The sequence below is a fragment of the Pholcus phalangioides genome, unplaced genomic scaffold, assembly GCF_987345545.1.
Source record: "Pholcus phalangioides strain wild (caught in Gottingen) unplaced genomic scaffold, Ppha-v1.0 ptg000003l_1, whole genome shotgun sequence".
Lineage (NCBI taxonomy): Eukaryota > Metazoa > Arthropoda > Arachnida > Araneae > Pholcidae > Pholcus > Pholcus phalangioides.
The window spans coordinates 55,710,012-55,733,023 of NW_028301596.1; the positions used below are offsets into that span (position 1 = coordinate 55,710,012).

The window sequence follows — 23,012 nt, forward strand, 5'->3', positions numbered from 1 at the left end:
GCCTACAACACGATACTGACAAAACATGAATATTCAAGCATTTCCATCTTTATTTTCGAAAATGAAAGACAGATGGCAGCATGAACACGAAACAAGCGCAACTCTACAACATAGATACGTTAGGGCCACACATTCACTCAGAGGCATGTGGCGATTCGTTAGAAATTCCAAAGAGGAATGTGTACGAGGTGCATGTACGGTTAAGTAGTAGTAGTAGTAGCCTCCCTTATCTACAGTAATTTTCGCCCCAGGTGGCGCTTTGTATTAAGAGATGATGTTTTTTCGGCCTGAAAGATACTCAGAAATATAATTTTTCTGGATGTTATGCCAAAACGAATATTTGGTAAGAAAAGTGATTTGTCTGCTCAGGGAATTGAACCTATTTTTTTAGTTTTTTTTACCGATGATAATGCAGGTGTTCCTACATACATGCGTGAAAGTCCACAGAAATGCTTTCTTTGGAAGACATGATGTAAATGTGCAGTCAGCGCATAAGATTTTTTATCTTATTTTTTACGGTCCTAATATTTAACAGCCCGGTTCAACTGGGCTCAAAGGCTGGATCTTTTCTTTGGACCTTTCACTTGCTTGACTTTCTTAACTTCAGAGCAACGATGTGCGAACGAAAGACATTTGTTAGAGATTATTACCATACATTTCTGTGTGCCAGACGAATAAATTACGTTGCCTTGAATATTGATGAATGAGAAATGTGCTTATAAGTATTGCTTGAAATAGAGCTTTGGTCTAAGACATCTGCTGTCTCATGTATCAAATAAAAGTAAAATGTTTACTTTTATTTGATAGATGACAGCTTTATTTTAATAATTTGTTGTAATTATTAAAATAAAGTGGTTGTTGATTTTATATTGATGTGCAGTATGAAAGTGCACACGTGGGAAAAACTTATACTTTGTTTAGTTTTTATGCTGCCCGGATTCTAGATATTTCCTAAGGGAAGGGGAATAATCTATTATTTCAGAATGTACAGGAATGCACACAATTAGATGTAAATTGACACAAAAATTAATGGAAATTTATTGCTCAAGTTAATTTTAAACCAATGAGAGAAGGAATTCAGAATTAATGAAAAAAAATATTACAGAGCTAATGAAAAAAAAATATTACAGAGCTAATGAAAAAAAAATATTACAGAGCTAATGAAAAAAAAACATTACAGAGCTAATGAAAAAAAAATTACAGAGCTAATGAAAAAAAATATTACAGAGCTAATGAAAAAAAAATTACAGAGCTAATGAAAAAAAATATTACAGAGCTAATGAAAAAAAATATTACAGAGCTAATGAAAAAAAATATTACAGAGCTAATGAAAAAAAATATTACAGAGCTAATGAAAATTTAGAGCTAATGAAAAAAAATATTACAGAGCTAATGAAAGAAATAATCGCAGCTTTGATGATAATTAAAATAAAATGAAAGAAATAATTCCAGAATTGATGAAAGGAAAAATTATAGAATATTATCGGTGAAACAAATAATTTTAGAATCAATAAAAATTCAGAATGTAACTTAAGAAGTAATTCTTATTATTAATTATTAAGTAATTAATAATAAGAATTAAGGAAACTAATAATTTCGCAATTGATGAAAACTAAGAACTAATTGAGCTGATGATTCCTCAGTTGATGAAAATTCAGAATTAATGCAAAAAATAATTTAAAACAGATAAGAACTGGTCAAAAAGCCTCCAATAATCTTTCATAACAGCTGGGCATCACAAAGAGCGGGACCCGGTGCAACCACACCTGTAGGAAAGGCTCTGCCCGACCGGGCATGCAAGTTTTTGGAGATTTCTCCAGCCCTGGTCTATATTCTTTCTACATTAGGTCAAAGCATTCAAAACAATGCTCTCTAATTAATTCACTCCATCCCAAACACCCAATAATTATCAGTTTTTTTTACAAATTAAACTTAAACTCCTGGAAAAAATATATATTCATATAATAATAGGATAAACAAATGAAAGAATCTGCACACACACAATAAAAAAACGTTCTCCTAAATCTTTCAAGTATACACGTACGTCAAAAGTGGATTTTCTCTCTATTGGCGCGCAAGTCAACTTTTTTGAGAGTGTCAGGATGGAATTTACGCGGTTGATAAGCTATAATAATAACTTTAAAAAAAAGAAAAAAACTTCATTTCAAAATCCAGGCTAAAAATGGAAAAAAAAAAAATCACATACAGGGTCCTAAATAATGCTCTTTGAAGTAAAGGTTTTGATGAGAGACGTGCGAGATACAATAGATGATGGTGGACGGCGGTGACTGGAGAAAAGAGTGAGAGAGTTTTAGGCACTCAAGAGGTTTAAAATCGTTTATCCGAGCAATGATGCGAATATGTTAATCGCGGGGCCATCGCCGTCCCTTAAAAAAAAAGAGAGACGGAGCTAGAGAGAGAGAGAACTTCATTTACATTTTAATGCAAATTTTGCGGCTTTTCACGCCAAAACTTGCTCCAAGCTTTTACAAACATCCTCCACTCTTCTCCTATATGAATCAGTTTTTTTTTGCTGTTATTTCCATCTTACCTCAAGCCACATCCACCCCATCCTTCCTCCATTTTTATCCCATCTTCATCTCCCACTTATCTCGATCTTTACTCCTCTTCTGGCACATTCCGTTCCTGGATGCTGCCACCACCACCACCGTTCTCCTAATTCTTCATTTGAGTCTTCTTGTTAGCGGTGGTAGTGGTTGGGAAAAATGTGTTGTAGAGAGCCTCCTTCTTTTCGTCCACACCTACCCTACATACCTGCACACTAATGTCTGCAGTAGTAACCTCCTCCCCCTCAACTCCTCGATGTTACGTACGCTCCGAGGAAAGCCGTGGGAGAATCACCGTCCACTAAAAAAGCGATAGAGGATAGCGAGTCGCACTAGAGGTTAGAATAGAGAAGCAACCCTCCTCCTATGGCTACTACGTCACACAGGGGGGAAGCTTCTCCCCCTCCAACACCATAGCGTCACGCAATGTACGAACCCCCACCCCCCATGCATACGATGTGGTTTTCCGAAGGAAGCAAACACCACCACCACCAACACTTTCACCCAGAAAAAGCTTTCCAGTCTATGTAAATTAAGGATTCTAGAGTTCTGCGAGATGGAAGTAGGAGGCTAGAGAGTAGGAAAAAGCCTTGGCACACTAAGCACGCTATATGCTTAAATGAATATTTTCCTCTATTTTATACCAGGTATAGACAAAAGGAAGGATGGGAGGGGGGAGAGATATAGTTGGGCAAGAATTGGGAAGTGTGGGAAAGTTCCAGGAGAGACTGGGATGGGAGTAGAAGAGGAATGCGCCCCGGAGAAACAACGAAAAAGACATAGGGAGGTATAGTTCTAGAATATGAGACGTGTTGTCGGGGTGAAAGTGAAAGCACAATAAGTAAAAGCTTTTTCTTTTAAAAAAAAATTGGGCTTATAAGATGAAAAAAAGAGGACAACAGAGACGAGAGCGATCGTGTGAGTTCTGCTTATAAATCCATCCTGTTTTTGTTAAGGATGGTAGAGGGTGAGATAGGGAGAGAGAGAGAGTAAAAATTCTTAAATTCCTCTAGCTATTTAAAGCTTCAGCCTTAGCGATTATCCTTTACACGGGCAAAAATATAACTTGAGACGCTCCAATTCAGTGGTGGATGGGAAAAAGTGAGCAGTGGTGGCTCCCAATGTATGAAAGAGGAGGAGGAAACTTTAAATAATAGGGCGGAGCTAGAATAAAACCTTTATCCCAAAAAGTCTTGTTGAATAACCAAATAGAGGGGGTTGGTTGGGAAATGTTTTGTTTTTATTTTATCCATTTTATCTTTCGATAATCCTCAAAGACAAGAAGTGACTTAAAAAATTTTTCTTAGTATCGCAGGGGAAAAAAAACGCACCGCATGTCTACAAAACTGGTGATTCTCACACACATGGTTATTTTGGAAACGCATGCCTCATGATGTTGCTCATATAGCTCTTGGGTACCTCCCTCTTTGAAGAGGGGTGTAGGTGGTAAACAAGATTATCTTGTATCGTATCTAAACCATAAGTAGTTGAGGTGTAGTTACCTACATACTTGCTACTCTTTTGGTGCTGCTGCTAAGTAGGGTAAGTAGTAAGACTTTCTACCTCTTGGGAATCCGATGTGTAGAGAATGTTTAGGAGCAAAAATTTGTTATTTTTTTTCATGTGAGGAAACTTTTCTCTGGAGAACTACTTACTGAAGATCTAATCCTTGATCTTATATAGATATAAATGAAACTTTTGTAATACGTTTCATCTACGGAACGCGTTAAAAACGTTTATAGTGACGTTCGGATCTTTCCGATTGGTGATGACACTTTGATACTTGTTTGTTCTCGTCTTCGTCATTTTACTTATTTTACTTTTTTTTGGTGTTTCTCTTGTATATATAGATTTAGTTTTTTTTCTCTTTGCTTTGTCGTGGAGACATTTGAGGAGTTTGCCATTTGGTAGACATGCGACATATGTGATGAGTTGCTGGACAGTTTCCCAATCGCTGAAGATACAGTTGGTAAGTTACAATGGAATTTTCTTTGTGTGTGTGTTTATTGGGAAAATAAGTTGAAAATATATTTAAGTTTTAAGCTTTAGTTTTGTTTTTAAGAAAGAGACAAATTTTAATTCGTGGCAGTTGTTAATATTAGAAAGAATTGATCTCGATAATGCCTTTTTTTGAAGTTTTTATTTTAAAATTAAAATTTCATTTAGGATTCGCTGTTTGTTGAATATTTTTTATAATACAAATTCCCCTTCAATTAATTTCCCTTTAAATTTTCGTATTTTTACACTTTTTAGTATTTTTTTTCTTCAAGTTTTAAACTTTTCAAAAATTTTTGGAATTTTCCTCATTTCTCTAAATTCATTTTTTATGCCATTTCTTTCAAAATGTTTACACTTTTCTTAACTTTTTTTCTCATTTTTCTACAGTCTTGACTTTTTGAAACTTTTCTTGATTTCTGATTTTAATGAATTTTTAATATTTGGTCTTTGTTTTGCAGCTATATTCCCACTATGAGTTTTACTTAAGTTTTAATGTTTCATTTTAATAGCTTTTTGAGCTTTTCTCAATTCAAAATTTTCAGATGCTTAATTTGATGTATTTTCAAACTTTTCTCAATTTTACATGCAGTGTATTTAGGGTTTTCTTCATTTTATATATTTACACTTTTTTTTATCGTATACGTTTAAAATTTTCTTAATTTAATACATTTAAAATTTTCTTAATTTAATACTTTTAAAATTTTCCTAATTTAATACATTTAAAATTTTCTTAATTTAATACATTTAAAATTTTCTTAATTTTAAATATTCACACTTATTTTAGCTTTATATGTTTGCACTTTTCTTAATTTTGTATGTCCACACGTTTCTGAATTTGTAATTTGTAAATTTTCCTAAATTTTCCGTTTTTGAACTATTCAAAATTCTCTCATTTTTCAAGATTCTTCTTAAATTTTTTGAAATTTGTAATTTTTGAATTTTTTTACTTCAAATTTCTAATTCAATTTTTTTAATTTTTAATCCTATAAAAAATTTTCTGAATTTTAAATTTTTTAAAATTTATGATTGATCTAGTTAGAACTTTTTTTTACTCATTCCTCATTTTCTACATTTCTAATTTTTCGAAATTGTTTTGAATTTATGTTTTGAAATTTTTTTTCAAAATTTGCAATTCTTCGAAATATTTTTTGAATTTTAATTTCTCGAAGTTTTTTTCCAATTTCTACATTCATTGCATTTTTAACAGTCACTCATTAGTTTATAGTTATAATTTTGTTTTACATCTTACTAAATTTTTTATCTTTCTGAATTAGAAACTTTTTTTTCACGTTTCTTCTCATTCAATTTTTTTTACTTTACACATAACTTTATGTTACTGTATTCAAACTTTTCATATTTTGTGATTCAAACTTTTCGTATTCTGTGATTCAAACTTTTCACATTTTTTCATTCCAAATTTTCACATCATTCTAAATTTTCAATTCGCAAACTTTCTTAAATTTATTGTTTTTACACGTTTTCCAATTTTGATCTCTTTTACATCATTCTGAATTTCTTATTTTTTTCACGTTTTTCCAAATTTAAAATTTTTTTCATATTTTTGTTCAACATTTTCCTACGCTTCAATTTTTTTCACACATATTTTGTACAATTCTAATTTTTGACATTGTTCTTAATTCTTAATTTAAATATACGTTACTAATAATTACTCGTTTTCTTTAATTTCAACACATTTCCGATATTTCCTCTTTTTCCTTAATTTCAACAAATTTTTAGTATTTCCTCATATTAATGAATATTAATTTCAATTCTAATTTTCAATCTTTCTACACGTCATATTGTCATTATAAGATTGATCTCAAGAATTGCTTCCACTTAATATGAAATATTTGAAATAATATAAAAAAATTGAAATCACTCACTGTGTTTACAATTTTTAAACCTAATTTTAAAAGACATTTTAAATTAGTGGATGAAATAATGATTGATACATACATACCGTTAACATTTGAAGGTTTTAAAAGAATTCAAAAATGATTTATTTTTATTCATTGTTTCAAATTTCTCATAATATTATTTAAACTTTTATGCAAAAGAAATATTTCACAGCAATCTCTAACATTAAAAACTGACAATAAATGGATATACATGTACAAGAATCAGAGATGGTGGATATTAAAACGGATTAGATATCATACGTGTTAATAACCCTTTAAGCGGCAATTAGAAAGCACTAAATCCTTCTTCAAAATGCCATATATTTTTTAAATAAAGTAGGCTTTCCTTCGATTTTCAGCAGGTGCAAACTAAGGGGTATTGGGAATTTTGTTTTTCTTTATTGAGAAATCAACTTCATACAAAATATTTGCGCTTGTCAGAGTTAAAATAAGATGCTTTTATGAAGACGACATATCTCATCAATGCTTTGTTTAAAGAGTTAAATATTTTAAGATGTGAAGTATATGATCTTTTATATGCTGTAAGAAATTAAAGAATTACTGCGTGTTACAGCATTTAAGAACTTTTTTTTTGCCTTGGAAACTTTCATTTCTGCCGTTTTCAAATTTTAGTAACCTTTCTCTTCAACCTGTAAGAAAATAAAAAGGGCATCATCTTTCTGATCTCTGCTCCATTTGGAAGCGATTTATTTTTGAGCGTTTCTGTGTTGCAGCACATTGTTTGATGCTCTTGTTTCCGTAACATACAGATCAAACAATCATGTTTGATAGAAAACGGAAATTTTAAAAAACGGATTCTACAATCTAAGCAACTGCTACTCTGAAGAGTGTGTGAGAGCAATGCTATTGTGAGGATTATTTGACAGTAACTGAGAGGATTGTTGAGAGCAACTTCTATTCTGAGGATTTCTTGAGAGCAATTTCTATTCTGAGGATTGTTCGAGAGCATTCTGTGGACTTTTCAAGAGCAACTTATATTTTGGTAAATGTGAGATAAATTGCTATTTGAGCTCTGCAATTAATGTATGAATATCGTTTAGGAGCAATTGATACCTGAGAGAAATTGAGATATCTGAGCATTATTATTTTAGGAGCAATCAGATATCTCAACAATATTATTTTAGGAGCAATCAGATATCTCAGCATTGTTCGAGATAGATTTATGAGTGGAATTTGTTTGAGAGATTGAGCATCTCCCATCAGTAATTTGAGTTCTTCGAACGATCAAACTGAGCATTGTTTGAGAACAACCTAAGTACTATTTGCGAGTACTTTAAATGATTGTTTGAGAGTTATCTAAGTGTTGCAGAGGATTTTTTAATACCTGAACTTGATTTGAGAGCCTTCGATAGCTGAACATTGTTTGAGAGCAAACTGGACAATGTTCACCAGCAATCTGAACGTCATTCACGTACAGTTTCAGCATTTTTGAGAGAATCATGGGCATTGTTTAAAAGAAAACCAGAGCATTTTTTAAAAGTAGACGATATCGCAACATCATTGGAGAGTGAGAGCCGTCGTTATCTAAGCATTGTTTGAGAGTTAGAGCAGTCAACAACTTATTGTTGCTAGAGAGCTTTCTATATTTGCTCATTTTTTGAAAGCAATCTGAGCATTTTTTAAGAGTAATTGAAGAATTTCTTGAAAAGGAACTGAGCATTGTTTCAGAGAAATCAAAGCATAGCTTATCAAGCAATCTGAGCTCTTAACAATCAATCTGAGCATTGACTGAGGACCAATCAGAGTATTGTTTGAGAGTAATAATACTAAGATTGTTTTAAAAAAATTGGTATCAAGAGCTATCTCAGCATTGTTCAGACAATTTGAGCATTATTTGAGAGAAATCAGAGCATTTTGCTTAAGAAGCATTTAAATATTGCTGCATGTACAAACTTTTTGAGTTATTAATTGCACGTCTTTGATGATGAGCATTATTGAAGAACAGTACCTAAAAATTTTCAAACATAAATCAAATATCGAAAAACGGGTTAACGATTCTTGTAATAATTGACAATTAGTGTACAAAATAAAACGTAATATTCATTCGATTTCAAACTACTCAAATTGGATGTTGATACTGTTTATATAAACTTAACTATACTATACTAGGTGGATACTATCGACCTCCCAATAATTATACACGTGATTCCTTGCGAAAAACTAATACGGAAAAGTGTTTTCTGTTTTTTGATTTGAACAATAATTAAGGAGTTATAACGCTTTAAAAATTTATTACGTCCCTTCATAATCCCGCCAAATTCACCGAACGTACACCTAAGTATAACTTGGCGATTTTGAAAGACGATCTATCGTTTTGATAACAATCTATTGACCCTAAGACAGTTCGAGAAACCAAATACCCTAGTTTTTTCCCCTCGTGTGTGTGTGCGTGCACACAGACAGTTTGGCTGAAAGAAATCTTGTGATAAATTCACCAATGTAGTGGGCGAATTTATTATGTAACAATGAGGTTATAACATTACTTTTCACGAAGAGAAGAAGTGCCAATCATGAAAGAAGACGATCGAAACTGGCTTCTATCGGGATCGAATATTTCAGTTCATTTTCAAAAAGCCTGCGACCCTCTGCCGGTTGGACGATGATTTTACTTTCGTTGGTTGTTTGGCGCGTAACTTGACAAAAATGACACGTCACAAAAATTCAAAACTTTGTAACTTCCTAAAATATTCGTCCGATCCTAAAACGAAAAAACTCTTTTTCATATTAGTTTTTTCACAAGAAATCACGTGTGTAATTATTGACTGGTCGATAGTATCTCTCTCTCTCCACCCTGTATATAAATTGAAACATTCATAAAAAATATCATTAATAATTTTAGATCACAATAAAATTAATTAATATATAACAATATAAAACATCAAAACCGATAAATACTGCAAGGACTTGTAATGCCATGAATTTATGTACGTATAAAAATATTTTAATGAAAATTTTAATTTATATCAATTTATTTGTGAGGCAATGTTTTCTCTCATAAAAAAAAATTTCGTGAAGAAATCCTTCAAGTGAATATTTTATTTTAGAAAAAACTTCGATTCTGAATCGATAACTCCCGGGAGAGAGAGAGAGAGAGAGGAAAAAAAAAAAAGATTTAATACCAAATAATTTTCTCAAATAAGAAAATGGCTGTAACTACTTGACGAGTAAAGTGGCCGAATATCCCTCTTACAAGTTGTCGACATAATAGCCTTACTCCTAGAATTCCTATCAGGAATGTCAGAGCGGTTCTTATAAGTGAAGTAATTGACAAGCAGCGATTATTATGTTAAAGTCAAAAAATATATCGCCGATAATGTTACATAAAATCCCAAACGGTTGTTATAGGGTAAGCTATTTGATCTCAACGTCGTTGATTTTCAACAAAAATGTGAGATGTTTTTATCATGAAATCTAAGTTTTTATAGTTCATTTCAGTCTGTATTGTTTAATTAAATAAGTTAAGATGATATAAGGAAACTTGAATTCAAATTTCCTTATATGTTTAGACTAGAATTTCGCATGAAATTAGATTAGTGGTGTTCTTCAACTTGCAGACCGGTGCATTTAGTTGAAAAATCACGTTGATTGGTGGAAATTAGGAAAATAATTTGAGGACCAGAAAAGAGGACTAGGAGAAAAATAGTTTGAGGACATAGGCGGAGATAGAATTGAAGGTCTGGGCAAGATGATGATGTCAAAATACGCATATTGTATACTCCCGACTATACGGCCTAGTTAATTTTTTTACCAAAATAAAAAATATATTAACCTCTCCGGATATTTTAAAACAGGCAAGGCGCGATGACGTTTAGTAATATTCATAGCTCTCAGATGGCAGCAAGGGTTCCAGTGTATAACGATATTATTGATTATTTACGTGCTTAATATACGAGAGACGGCGTTGAACTACTAGGGTGACCAGAGATTCTTTGGACATGAGGAAGCATGCGCGCGTATCTACGTCCCTTACATACGCTAGCAACAGATGGCGCCACTACAGAAACAAAGAGTTTTCCAAAGCATAACCGTTTTTTATTTGCGTACATTTTAAAACGAACCTTCAACGGTGTTTTTCAACAGAGGCCATTTATTAATTATATCAGGCATTGACAGTTCTATGTATTTTGTTTATTTCTGAATTGAAGAAGAAAGAGATTCCTGAAACTTTAATAAATTGCCCCATAGTCGTCTCAACGCATGGACCCTCGAAGCACGACCGGGGGCATTCTCAGGTGCATAGCAGTATTCCACGATAATATGGGATTGGGTGCTATGATAAATACCATGCGCTGATTCGGCAAATTCCTCATTATCCTATGTGGAAATTCGATCCATTGACAAAGGTTACATAATTACGGGACCTCGTTGATTAGGGCTTTTCTCCAGGCTCTCTTAGAGGCGGATTTACGGGTTTTCCGCCCTTTACACATACTAGTCTAGTTTACTTGACCACTCATTCCATTCCTCCAAATCAGGGGGCCCGCTTAGCCCCCCCCCCCAAGTATGCCTATGTATCTAAGCCACTGTTTAGGTCATTCACATGAAAGGTGGAGATAGACTTGAAAGACTTATCGAGGGGAGTGCTAACCTTAAATTTTATCTATGTCTCTACTGGGACTCGAATGCGGGTCCCTCGAAATATGATAACAGCACACGGTGTTCTCAAGTGGTAAATGTACTTCAAAGGCTAGGGAGGGCCCGTACGATGATGATGATGTATAAGTGGAGGGGGAGGAACAATGATGATTCTAGTTCATATGCATTTGCGTATACAAGAGATCAGTCTCATTGACACTGGAGTGTTGGACTCCTTCCGTCCATGTTTGAGGACCCGCAAAAAAAAAAGAAAAAGAAAAAATAATAATAATAAGTTCAATAATTGGTGGGAGTAGCAAAAAACAAATAAATAGGAGTAATAGTTGTGTGTGTGTGTGAGGACATAACCAAAAAATAAATAAATAAGGGAAATAATTTGCGGACCGGCAAACACACATATATATAGAAGAAATAGTTTGAGGACGATGGAAAAATAAATGAATAATAGATATATAATTTGAGAGGACCACAAAAAATATATAAACAGCAGAAATAGTTTGAGGACCGATAGAAAATAAATAAATGAAGACGACAAATGTATAGTTTGCAGATCGGTAAAAAAAGAATAAATAAATAATAAAAATAATTTGTAAACCGGCAAAAACCAAATAAGTGGAGGAAATAATTTATGGACGGGCAAAAAATAAATAAATAAGAGAAATAATTTAAGTAACACAAAAAAAAAAAAAATACATGAACATAAGAAATAATGAGCATAAATGATTTTTGCAGACCTGCTGATGACTGACACAGAAACAAAAAAACCAATATATATAGAGTACATTTTACTTATTAAATATAAAATTATGCAGCGGCTAATTGGGCGAAACTGATGATTGGGACCAGAGCTCGGTCTTAGATTACTCTTTTAGATAAAAAAATACTTTTTTAGATGAGACATGAGGAAAAAAAATGTACCAGAAAAGCTTTATTAAAAAATTAAAAATGAATTATAATTTATCCTAATAAAATTATGAAATCAATTTAGATATGATTTTGCATGAATTGCCCTTTTTTGTTTTATTGGACTGGACACAACACATAAATCATACATTGAAAACAACTGAGAAAAATACAAAATAGCATACATAACGATAACACAGATACTTTGTGACTCCAAGGGACAAAAGGTGGGTGAATATGAATTTAATTGAAGAGTAAATTGGATTAAACAACGGTCTTGTTGATATACTAATTGGTTAATATTTTATAAAATAATATATATATTTTAAATTCTTTAACTGAACACAGAAAACAAATATATATTCACATATTCACGAACATAAATTTACGCTGGTCACATTCACGTACAATCATATTTACTTTTTACGGCCATATTCACCGACAGAGTTTAAGTATGTGGAAGGATTGGAGATCGACACGGATTGGTTAAATTCAGAATTTTTACCAATCCGTGTCGATCTCTCATCCTTTAACCTGCGATTGTAGTTTAAACTCTGTCGGTGAATACGGGCATTAGAAAAAAATTCTATATGATTCTGTATAGAATGGGGATGCACAAACCCTTTCCCGCGGGCCAAAGCGGCCAGACAGAGTGTTCAATCCGGTCCACGAAAGCTGTTACGGTAGAAAAGTAATATGATCTATACCTCGACTGACCATATCGCCTTCATATCGCGGACACAAATCTACGAGTTCTCCGAGCAATTTTGCTGGTGCGGCTTCTACACCGGAGTGTTGTCCCTGGTGAAGCCGATGAAGCTGCAGCTGACCATTATGTCGGCCTTTGAAAAATTAGAAGTTGGTCACTCCTAGTCAAAGGCAAGTAAACGTACCATCAGTAGCCAAAACAATTTGTCCAATGACGGCAGCTGCAAGTCACAATGGAATGCAATTCACCTGAGAAAACATAATTGTTTGACAAATATATAACACGAATATATTTATATGACTATAATTAATCATGCATGAATTGCATGATGTTCACGATTATTAAAATTATCTTAATTCTTGATTTCAATAAAGAATAAAAATTGAAGCAAGCCTCGTTAAAAAACGGGACATTTTAGCGGACATTTAAAAAGGCTTTTGGATTCTAGCATGCTTTGGATGGCCAAAATTACGGGAGTGTCTCGTAAAGTATAAACCATTCCCTATATACAGGGTGCATATCAAACCGGAAGGGGGGGGGGTGTATTGCATTTTACTGACGAACCGCTGATTCTAGAGGCACACTTCCAATTAGAAAAACTTTCCACATAATGTGTAGTTCTCAGATATGCCATTCATGTTGTAAGGAGTTGTATAGTTATTGAAAAAAATTACTTATACAGGACCGAATTATCGGTTCTTTACCCAGAATCGAATTAGAAAGTTGTTGGCCTGTTTCTCCTGATGCCAACAAAAAATAATTCCATGTGTCTAAGTGCAATATTCACTGAGATATTCGAATTCGATAAACGGAGGAAAATTGGGGGAAAAAAACAGCGTAAAATGCGGGTAAAACGGTTTCCCCGCATTCAGAGCTGTTTTTTTCCAACTTTCCAAGTCCTCTATTTATCGAATTCGAATATCTCAGTGAATATTGCATTTAGAAATGTGGAATTTTTTTTGTTGGCATCAGGAGAAATAGAGCAACAACATTCTGTATAAGAAGTAATTTTTTTATTATTTTAATAACTATACAAAACCCCTTGAAACATGAACGGCATATCTGAGTACTACACGTTATTTGGAAACTTTTTCTAATTGGAAGTACACCTCTAGGATGAACGGTTCGCCAGTAAAATGACATACCCCCTGTTTGTTATGCACCCTGTATATGTCATGGCAAAAGCCCGAAGTGCGTTTGTTTACGTTTTCATTTTGGACTTTAATCAAGTCAAAGCCAATTTTTAATGAATCAATCGACTATCATGAACTTATTATTTAACGCTGCTTATTAATTAATAATTATAATTATTTAACACTGTGATCTCAACTAATTAATAATCAACTAATACATTAAACAACCACCATATATAAGAACGCTAACATTACGCGAATCATGTACCAGACGCTCTAAGTAATAAATAATTATCATTAACTAACTGATTAAATAATTTAAATTTCGTACTGTTTGAAGCAAATTAATTAATTACTCCGAATAGTAAAAGTCCGTTACTATTGGACCAATAGACGATCTTGAATTTATTAGTTCCTGACGCTTGAAAATGAATAATTATAATTATCCTATGATTATCATGAATAATTAATTAAATCGTTATGATTATTAAAGGAATATAATTAATTAATAATTAACTGGTGAATCAATTTTCACATGAAAGTTTGTGTTTTTTAATGCTACATAGTTAAGTAGGTGCGGAGTCATGACGCACTTGCTGCAAATGTTAGGAACTAATGCTTATGTATTAGTAATGCTTATTAAAGCTTTTATGTTATTTTTAAATTAACTTATGTATTAGTTAATTAACTATTTATTATTAATAATTGCTTAATTATCATCAATAAAAAAATATCGTTAACTAATAAAAGTTTTTGGTAGTTAGTTAATTGATCGTGCTTAGTTATCGTCATGAAGTAATAAATTTATGGTGCTTAACTGATTACTTTGTTAATTATTAAATAATTATAATTGTTAAATAATTAATAAGCGTCAGGAACGAATAACTTCATGATGGTTAACTGATTCATTAAAAAAAGGGCTCTGTCTTTATGAAAGTCCGAAATGAAATTGTTAACAAACGTGTTTCGTGCTTAGGTCTTACCGGTAAAACCAGCCTTCCGGGGACTTTTACAGCAACATATACAAGTTTCTTGCTCTCAAGTAGCAAAAATACAAATACAAATACAAAAGCCACTGCAACCAAAATGCCCTACGGGGTGCCTGAAAATGTTATGCCCATAAAAATTATGGATGTCACAAATATAACCAAAATACAGCACCCCAATATAAAATCATACATCACGAAAGAAAAAAAAAACAACACTGCCCATAAAATACCGCGAACTGAAAATGTTGTGCAACCCTCTGCTGCAGATATTTATTCGATCTCACCAAAACGCTAAAATAGCTATTTGGTGATATGGAGCGTGGGCTTTGTAGAAATTTATTAAGCAATTTGTGAAAGATTGGCTCTTTTGGGAGGTTGCGTTTCTCCTCCCGTGGAAAATGTCGCGTGTTTGAATCGTTTAAGACACGAACCTAAATGCAGGGAGGGTAAAGGTCGAGTCCTATTCTTGTGCACGCAACAAACGAATAATTTTGCTTGTGTGTGCGCGCCATTCATTCACCCTCTCCTATATTTTAATTTTCACAATTTGAAAAAAAAAGAAATTGCCACAAAGAGCATTTAAAGGAAAAGGCAGTTGTTACATATGTTGTGGTCTCTTCATTTTAGTGGGGGGGGCCTTTCTCTCTGTGTGTTACGCCCTTTCCTCTATTAAATACGCACGCGAGTACTGTGTACCGGGAAAACGAAGAGAGTGACCGAATTTCAATTCAAATTTACATTCCCATTTACAGTGTAAAAAGTTTATATTAATTTAACCCCTCGTGACTATATAACGTTGAATAAGTCTTCCGCGCGGAATTGAATATTAAATACGTAGTTTAAACTCACGAGGCACATAATTTCGGAAAATTTCGTATTTTAAAACGAAGAATTTTATACTCATACTTAACAGAACGCACTCGTATATTACGTAACGATGGGCGGAATGAAATCGTTATACTGTATACGAGTTTTCAATATTATTGAAGCAAAGATTTAATTCATGTTGCATGGACGAGACTTTTCTTGAAGTTTTGATGTATACAGGGTGCATAGCAAAGAGAGGCCAAATTCCTGATTCAATCCGAGTTTTCCATGGGGGTATGGCATTTTACTGGCGAACTGTTGATCCTAGAGGTATGCTTCCAATAAGAAAAAGTTTCCAAGTAACGCGTAGCACTCAGATATATCATAAATGTTTCAAGGGGTTGTATAATTATCAAAATGAAAAAAAAAACCTTTTTAAACAGTCCCCGTGTGTCAAAACCCACTTAGAGAATTGTTTCCCTGCCACTCCTGATGCCAAAAAAAGACATTCCACGTTTTTAAGCACAATATTCACAGAGATATTCGAATTCGAAAAACATAGGGAATTTGGAGGAAAAACAGCGTTAAAACAATGCAAGCGAACCGTTTTACCTGCATTTAACCTGCTTTTTTCCCAACCTTCATACGGTTTTCGAATTCGGGTATTTCAGCTGCACTTAGAAATGCATAATTGATTTGTTGGCATCAGGAGAGACCGGGCACCAACTTTGTAATTTGGTTCTTGAGCACAGGGTGCCCGTACAAAATGTTAACATTTTTATTTCAATAACTGTACAACCACTTGCAACATGAATGGCATATCTGAGTACTACACGTTATTTGGACACTTTTTCTAATTGGAAGTATATTTCTAGAATCAACAGTTCGAAAGTAAAATGCCCTACCCCATGTTTGCTATGCACCCTGTATATATGTATGTATAAGCTTTATATATAAATCAAGGGTATTCAACCTTTAGGACAGTAGTGCGGACCACTTCATTGGTATGAAAACTCGTCGCGGGTTACTTAATTAAGTGATATGGGAACAGCACTACCGGTTACTTAAGTGATCTGTAAATGTGCTGCATCTATGAATATGCCGCGGGCTACTAAATACGCTGTAGGTCACTTAAGTGATCTAAGAATAAATTTTAATAAAATTAATACTTAAGTAATTTTTAAGTACTGGTTATTTACAACATAGTTTCCCAACCTTTTTTGTCACATCGTCCCCTTCTTCAGAAATTTTTTCTCCCATTGCCCCCAACGCAATCTAATCCATGGGATCCTATGTTGTACCCGTAGCTTCTACCGCCTCCCTGGAACATTCCATCGCTTCCCAGGGGGCGTTAACGCCCACGTTGGGAATCACTGATTTAGAATATCTTTCAAAAACACTCACGCGTTCTGATTTTTTGCACCTACGATGACACAATGTTATAATTTTTGATTTCCAAACATTTCTTGATATTTAAATATTTCACAGGAAGAGAAATAAATCGAAATGTGATTGCATTATAAGGCATTTGCAATTTTATTTCATGAATTCAATTAATATTCCGACCATTAGTTATTTATTATTGAAAACTTTCATTTTATTTATAAAGGCTGCCGCAATTGTTTTGTCCTCTCTCTGCCACCCGTTTGTCAGAAACGTATTCCAATCACAAAATATTTATGAGAATGACAAGCGATTATTTGAAATTCCATCAATTTTGTAAGGAGATTGCACGCGTAAAAAGAAAAAAAAGTTGCAATTTCTAATGAAGGAAATGTAAATCCTGTTGTGAGAACTCATATTTGCAAGGAACTCCATACTTTTAAATGCAAAATTCATCGAGGTATTCGGCTTATGGGAGCGTTATCACCAATAACTGAGTGCGGGGCTCATAAATAGATGAAACGTAAATTACGTTCGAAATGCAATACTGTGACAATGTGACTAAAAAATTAATAATTTCATCCAGAAATGTGACCACAATGAGCGAAAAATCTAAGATAAAAGTAGCCTTTTATTCCCCCGAAATTTCGAATTCAATCTTTAAATATCTTTAAAAAAGCAGAGCTTTTTCATTTTTGGTTTGAAAAATTTCTCACATTAAAATGAATAAACAGATAAAAGAAATGAAATTAAACAAATAAAAATAATTTAAAGTAGATCCGGTCGAATAGTAAATAAATGAAAGGACGACGTCACTCTCCGCTATCCAAACAAGGTTTTTAACAACAGGCTGTTGCGAAGATGAACTTTTGGGAAGAGAAAATTTAACTGCCTTTGTGGGGAATCGAACCCACGCCCTAGACCACTAAGGCCACGAATCTCTCAATCTTTCCTTAGAGCTCGTGCGCAACAGCCGGACCTGAATCAGCTCACAACTGCTGACGCTGCCACCAGATGGCGACTTATAAAAGTCTGACGTCACTCTCCGTGTACGGTCAGGGCCTACACCCCCCTATCTTATCTATAGGGAGTGTTGTCAGTGCACACGAGCTCCAAGGAAAGAATGAGAGATTCGTTGCCTTTTGTAGTCCAGAGGTCTTGGACGTTCACTCGGAAAGTGAAAGGACGTGGGTTCGATTCCCCGCAAAGGCAATTGAATTTTTTCTCTTTCCAAAAATTCATCTTCACGACAGAAAAAAAATTGTATAGTAAATAAATGGTCTAGAATATTTTCGAGCGGGCGGCCAATAAGTAATTGAATTTCGTTTCATCCGTGTACGCTCCATGAACATGCAAAATATCGTACTTTTTGATGTTCAACATCCATTGTACTAAAAAATATGAGTTTTTATTAAACGCAAACATTTTTTGCGATTTCTTGAAGAATGATTTATATGTCATTTATTGGAATATTCATCACACACATGGTCTGCATTCGAATTCATTTTCAACGGTTTTTTCACGCGTGTCCGGAAAATTTCCCCGAAAACAATTCATCGAATGGAAAATTCATTGTTGGGAAAGTCAACGACAAATAATTCACCGACATCAGTTCGACATGTGTGAATGAATGATCGCGTGACAAGTGAGTGAATGAATGAGTGAAACCAGCCTGTGACTAGAACTATGTCGCTCATGCACTCACCAGATCACTCAGTCACAATGTCGCTTGATCACTCTCTCAGTAGGCCGGTCACTGGATCTGTAGGTCCCTCATTTACTTCCTAAGTCACTCCCTTACTTACTAGGTAGCTCACTAGGTCGCTCACTTACTTCCTAGTTGACGAGCTCAATGGGTCGCTAACTCTGTCACTCACTCACTCACTTGCTAAGTCGCTCACTCTGTCACTTGCTTACTCACTACCTATTTCGCTCACTCTGTTACTCCATGACTAGGTCACTACGCACTTAATCGCCGGTCGTTCACTTACTGACTAGGCCACTCACTCTGTCACACACACACAATCACCAGGTCACGCACTTACTCACTAGGTCACTCATTCTGTCACTCGCTCGCTCACTAGATCACTCAGTTTACCACCGGATCGCTCACCACGACGACACTCACTCGCTAGGTCGCCCACTCACGCACTAGATCACTTATTCTATCTCTAGGTCACTCGCTTACTGACTAGTTTGCTAACTCACCAGCACTAACCATTCTGTCACTCACTCACTAACCACTGCATCATTTACTGACTCACTCGGTCATTCCTCGCTCACTTACTGGATCACTGACCCTTGTCGAACTGTTATCAGTGAATATTCCGTCGATGAATTTTCTTGGTGGTAAATTTTCCGTGAACCGTTTTCACGCTAGTCACTTGATAACATTTTGTAGTTAGAATATGGAGTATGTTTTTAACGCTAGCGATTGCACATATAGATAGTCTACTGGACAAAAAAATTTTGACATCCTTCCTTAACTTCCTTAATTTATGAGATCAACACGAATTTATAATTGATTTTTTTTCCTTTTTCCTTTCCAGAATCCATAATTCTTGCGGATGTAAATCAATTATTTCGAGCGATGCTGTTCAAAAGCGTGAAAGTATGATGAATATAGAGCAAACAGTGACATCTATTCTCCTTGTATGCGTTGGATTCAATTTCGGAAACTCTGTTGATAATAATGGTAAAGTATGCGGAAATATATTTTTAATTATTTAAAATCAGTGTCCACATGATCTAAAATGATCAATTTATCAATTTTTTTAATCATGGTCCGTAAATTATTCTAAAGAAACTTATACGATAACAAGATGTGAAGGGCACTACAACTCATGGCATTCGGATTTTTCTAATTATATTTGTTACTAAATATGATAAATGCGGTTATTATACATAATAACCGGTTGTTACACATAATCGCCGTGCATTTTGGAAAGTTTGATATATTTCCCTAAATTTACCACTTTTACCACCGATTATGCATATCAACCAAGTGTCGTTGGAAAAACCTAATAAGTACTAAAAAATTATCAATTTTACTGGTGATTATGCATAATACCCAAGCGTCGCGTCGTTGCTAAATATAATAAATCGTGCTATATGATATACCATACGTGATATTTCATACATGTATCGTATCATTATATCGGAGTACGATAGTAAAATTTGTTTTCATTATATCGGGGGTACGACTATATTCATCGCACATAGTAGACTCATTTGGAATATTTCTCCAATTACACTTGGGTATTATGCATGATCACTGACAAAGGCACTAAATTTCAAGTGCGCCTATATATCAAATTTACTTACCGACGACGCTTGGGTATTATTTGTATTCGCCGGTAAAAGTGATAAATTTATCAATCTTACCAAGACGATTGGTAAGTATCCATAATAACCGATTTATCACATTTACCACAGCATATTGATCATTACTTCGGATGAAATTTATTTCATAATTATGTTTTTACAGTTCCTATTTCTAGGATTTTGACATTCTATATTTTGTAGTGGAAACACGAATGTACAATAAATTTATTGAAATTTTTCTCCGTGCCTTCAAACTAATTTCAAATCTTAAATAATTGAAAATTTTCAATCAAATTTAATGAAGTTGCAATCATTCCTTCAACGTCAAAACGTAGAAGGAAAGCAAAAATATTGACTGTAAGTCTAGAAAACAAAGAAAAAGTACAGAAATCATTCATTTCACAAAAATTTGGAAAACAGGAATGGTCCTAGAAAAAAAAACTTAAAGGAAACGAGTTGTACGTGAATATAATGAACTTCAGTCGGACTCTCTTTTAAATAAAAACTCGATAAGTTTTATGCAAATTTTCTCCAAAAATTTTTTAATAGAAAACTATATATGAAAATTCTAAGGAAAAAGAAATTTCCACTCATTTATTTAGAATTACAAATTTTTCTAAAACACAAAAAAAAAACCTCTTTTATATTACTATTAAATGTAGAATTTTGTAAGTCTCTTTGTAATGCTACAATTGCGTGTAGATTAAAAAAAAAAAAAAAATCACATTCTAAAACTTCGTATTTGATAAATTTCGTTAGAGAGAGAGAGAGAGAGAGAGAAAAAAATTCATGATATTTTTCAAAAAAGCGGGAAAATTTCATTTTCTAATGTAAATGTATTCGTTTCCTTAATTAATTCCTCTTTTTCTTTCCACTCACACACATCATGCATATACGATGTTTTGAACATAGAGATGGCGTTGGTAGAAAATTTTGCTCTATTTTCCTTCTAATTACCATAACCAGGTCATTTCCTTATTTTCCAAAAAAGTAAAAAAAAAATATTTTCTTCATTACACATTACCTCAACAGAATTTTCGCTGTAGTTTTAATTGCAGGAGAATAAGACTGTTGTTTTTCCCTTAGTTTTAAATGCTGACAAACCTTTGACATGGACAGACATTGAGATTATCGCGTAAAACGCAATACGCACATAAAAGGGAGGCCTAACATTCGTTTTAAAACATGGGTTTTTTGGAAAAAAAAAAATGAATGTTTATATGAACTTTAAGATTTCCCGGAAAGTCCAGGTGTGCTTTCTCCCCCGGAATCGCTTAGTTTTCAGTGTCTTTCTCTCTCGCTCCTCCATTCTGTGGGATTTGCTAATTATGGTTTTTGGAGGCCATAGGACTGACTGTCTCTGGTGGTTGTGGTGGTTTTTGGTGTGTGGATGAGGTCACGCAAGCGGTTTTCTAATAGCCACACAAACGTTATGATACAGCGAGTTTGTTGTTCCGTTTCATTTTTTTTTAGTCGTTGTTTAATGGACGGTTTCATGAACTTGCGTGATTTTATTACTTCTTTTCTAACATGATATAGAAATTTAGAGAAATGTTTTTTGAAAGTATAAACGGGTATTTTTACGATGGTATTTTAGTTGGATTGTGGTACTGTTTGCGGAATATGATTTGGCACGTGAGGTATATAACTCACTTATCGCTTTTATTTGAGATAATGTCATCATCTCAAAAACTTTACTGCTCGTACCACTGAATAAATAAATGTATAAATGAAATGTCAAAGGTTCCCTGTGGACACGAATTTCATTTATATAAACTCAAGCGGTAAGGAAGGACTGTTATTTTCCTATAATTCTTGAAAATATATCAATTTTTAGTAGTCACGAGATTCCGTGGGTTTTTCCTCTATTTGCTGTATCTTTATTATTCTATTAAAAGTTGTTTTATCTTCTTTTTTCGACATCTTCTCTACAGGTTTCGGTTTTGAGCATCCTCTGTAAATTGTAATCAAGCTAATTTGAAACGAGAATTAAACGATATCTTCGAATTCAGTTTTTCCCGCAAAGCTTTCAAAATCATTTACAGTTTTCCGGAGTACTTTCTTTGGGAATATTTTTCAAGTACTGGGGAAGAAATTTCGCTTAGAATTTCGGGTCAAGAACCCTTATTTCATCCTATATATTTATCTATTTATTACTGCCTGGAGAAAGCCCTGCAAGGCTCTTAAAATTAACGTACATGCTTTTTTTTCCACCCCAGTGGTCTCCCTTTTTTAACATGGTTTCATTCCTGTGGCTTCTCACAAAGACAAGCCTATTTCAATAATTAAATTAATTTCTTTGCCGTGACTTTCACTTAGTTTTTTCTTATGGCCCTTTTTGAATATCCTAGGGGAGGCCATAAGGGAGGCCATATCATGGTTGAACAAATATCCAAATATTCAAATGCCCGGTCGGGCATATAACTTAAAATAATAGATGCACGAATCACACAATATTTCACATGCACGAAAAATGTACACAATATTGTAAGATGCAATTATCACACTGGATCTACTTGGAAAAAGATAATAAACAAATTGATATATTTGGATACAAAATATCCAAAAAGTGTTGCAGTTTTATTTTTAAATTTTGATTACGAACATTTGAAAGGAATATGGTCAGAAATAAAAATCGAAAATTAGTCAAACCGCTATTTTATATTTTTTTGCACTGTCGGAGC

General features: G+C 33.7%; 1 protein-coding gene across 2 annotated transcripts in view; it reads left to right on the forward strand.

Annotated features, from left to right (window-relative positions):
• Positions 1–3,635: 3,635 nt before the first annotated feature.
• LOC149088921 (adhesion molecule nephrin-like) overlaps positions 3,636–23,012 on the forward strand; it is a 79,042-nt gene continuing 59,665 nt past the window's right edge. The window contains exons 1-3 of one of the 2 annotated variants that reach the window (XM_089250841.1): positions 3,636–4,109; positions 4,418–4,536; positions 19,554–19,699. In XM_089250841.1, the coding sequence (XP_089106967.1) occupies positions 19,618–19,699 (82 nt within the window). In that variant the 5' untranslated portion in view covers positions 3,636–4,109; positions 4,418–4,536; positions 19,554–19,617. The remainder of the gene's footprint in view (positions 4,110–4,417; positions 4,537–19,553; positions 19,700–23,012) is intronic. The other variant, XM_089250848.1, reaches the window with a different exon arrangement.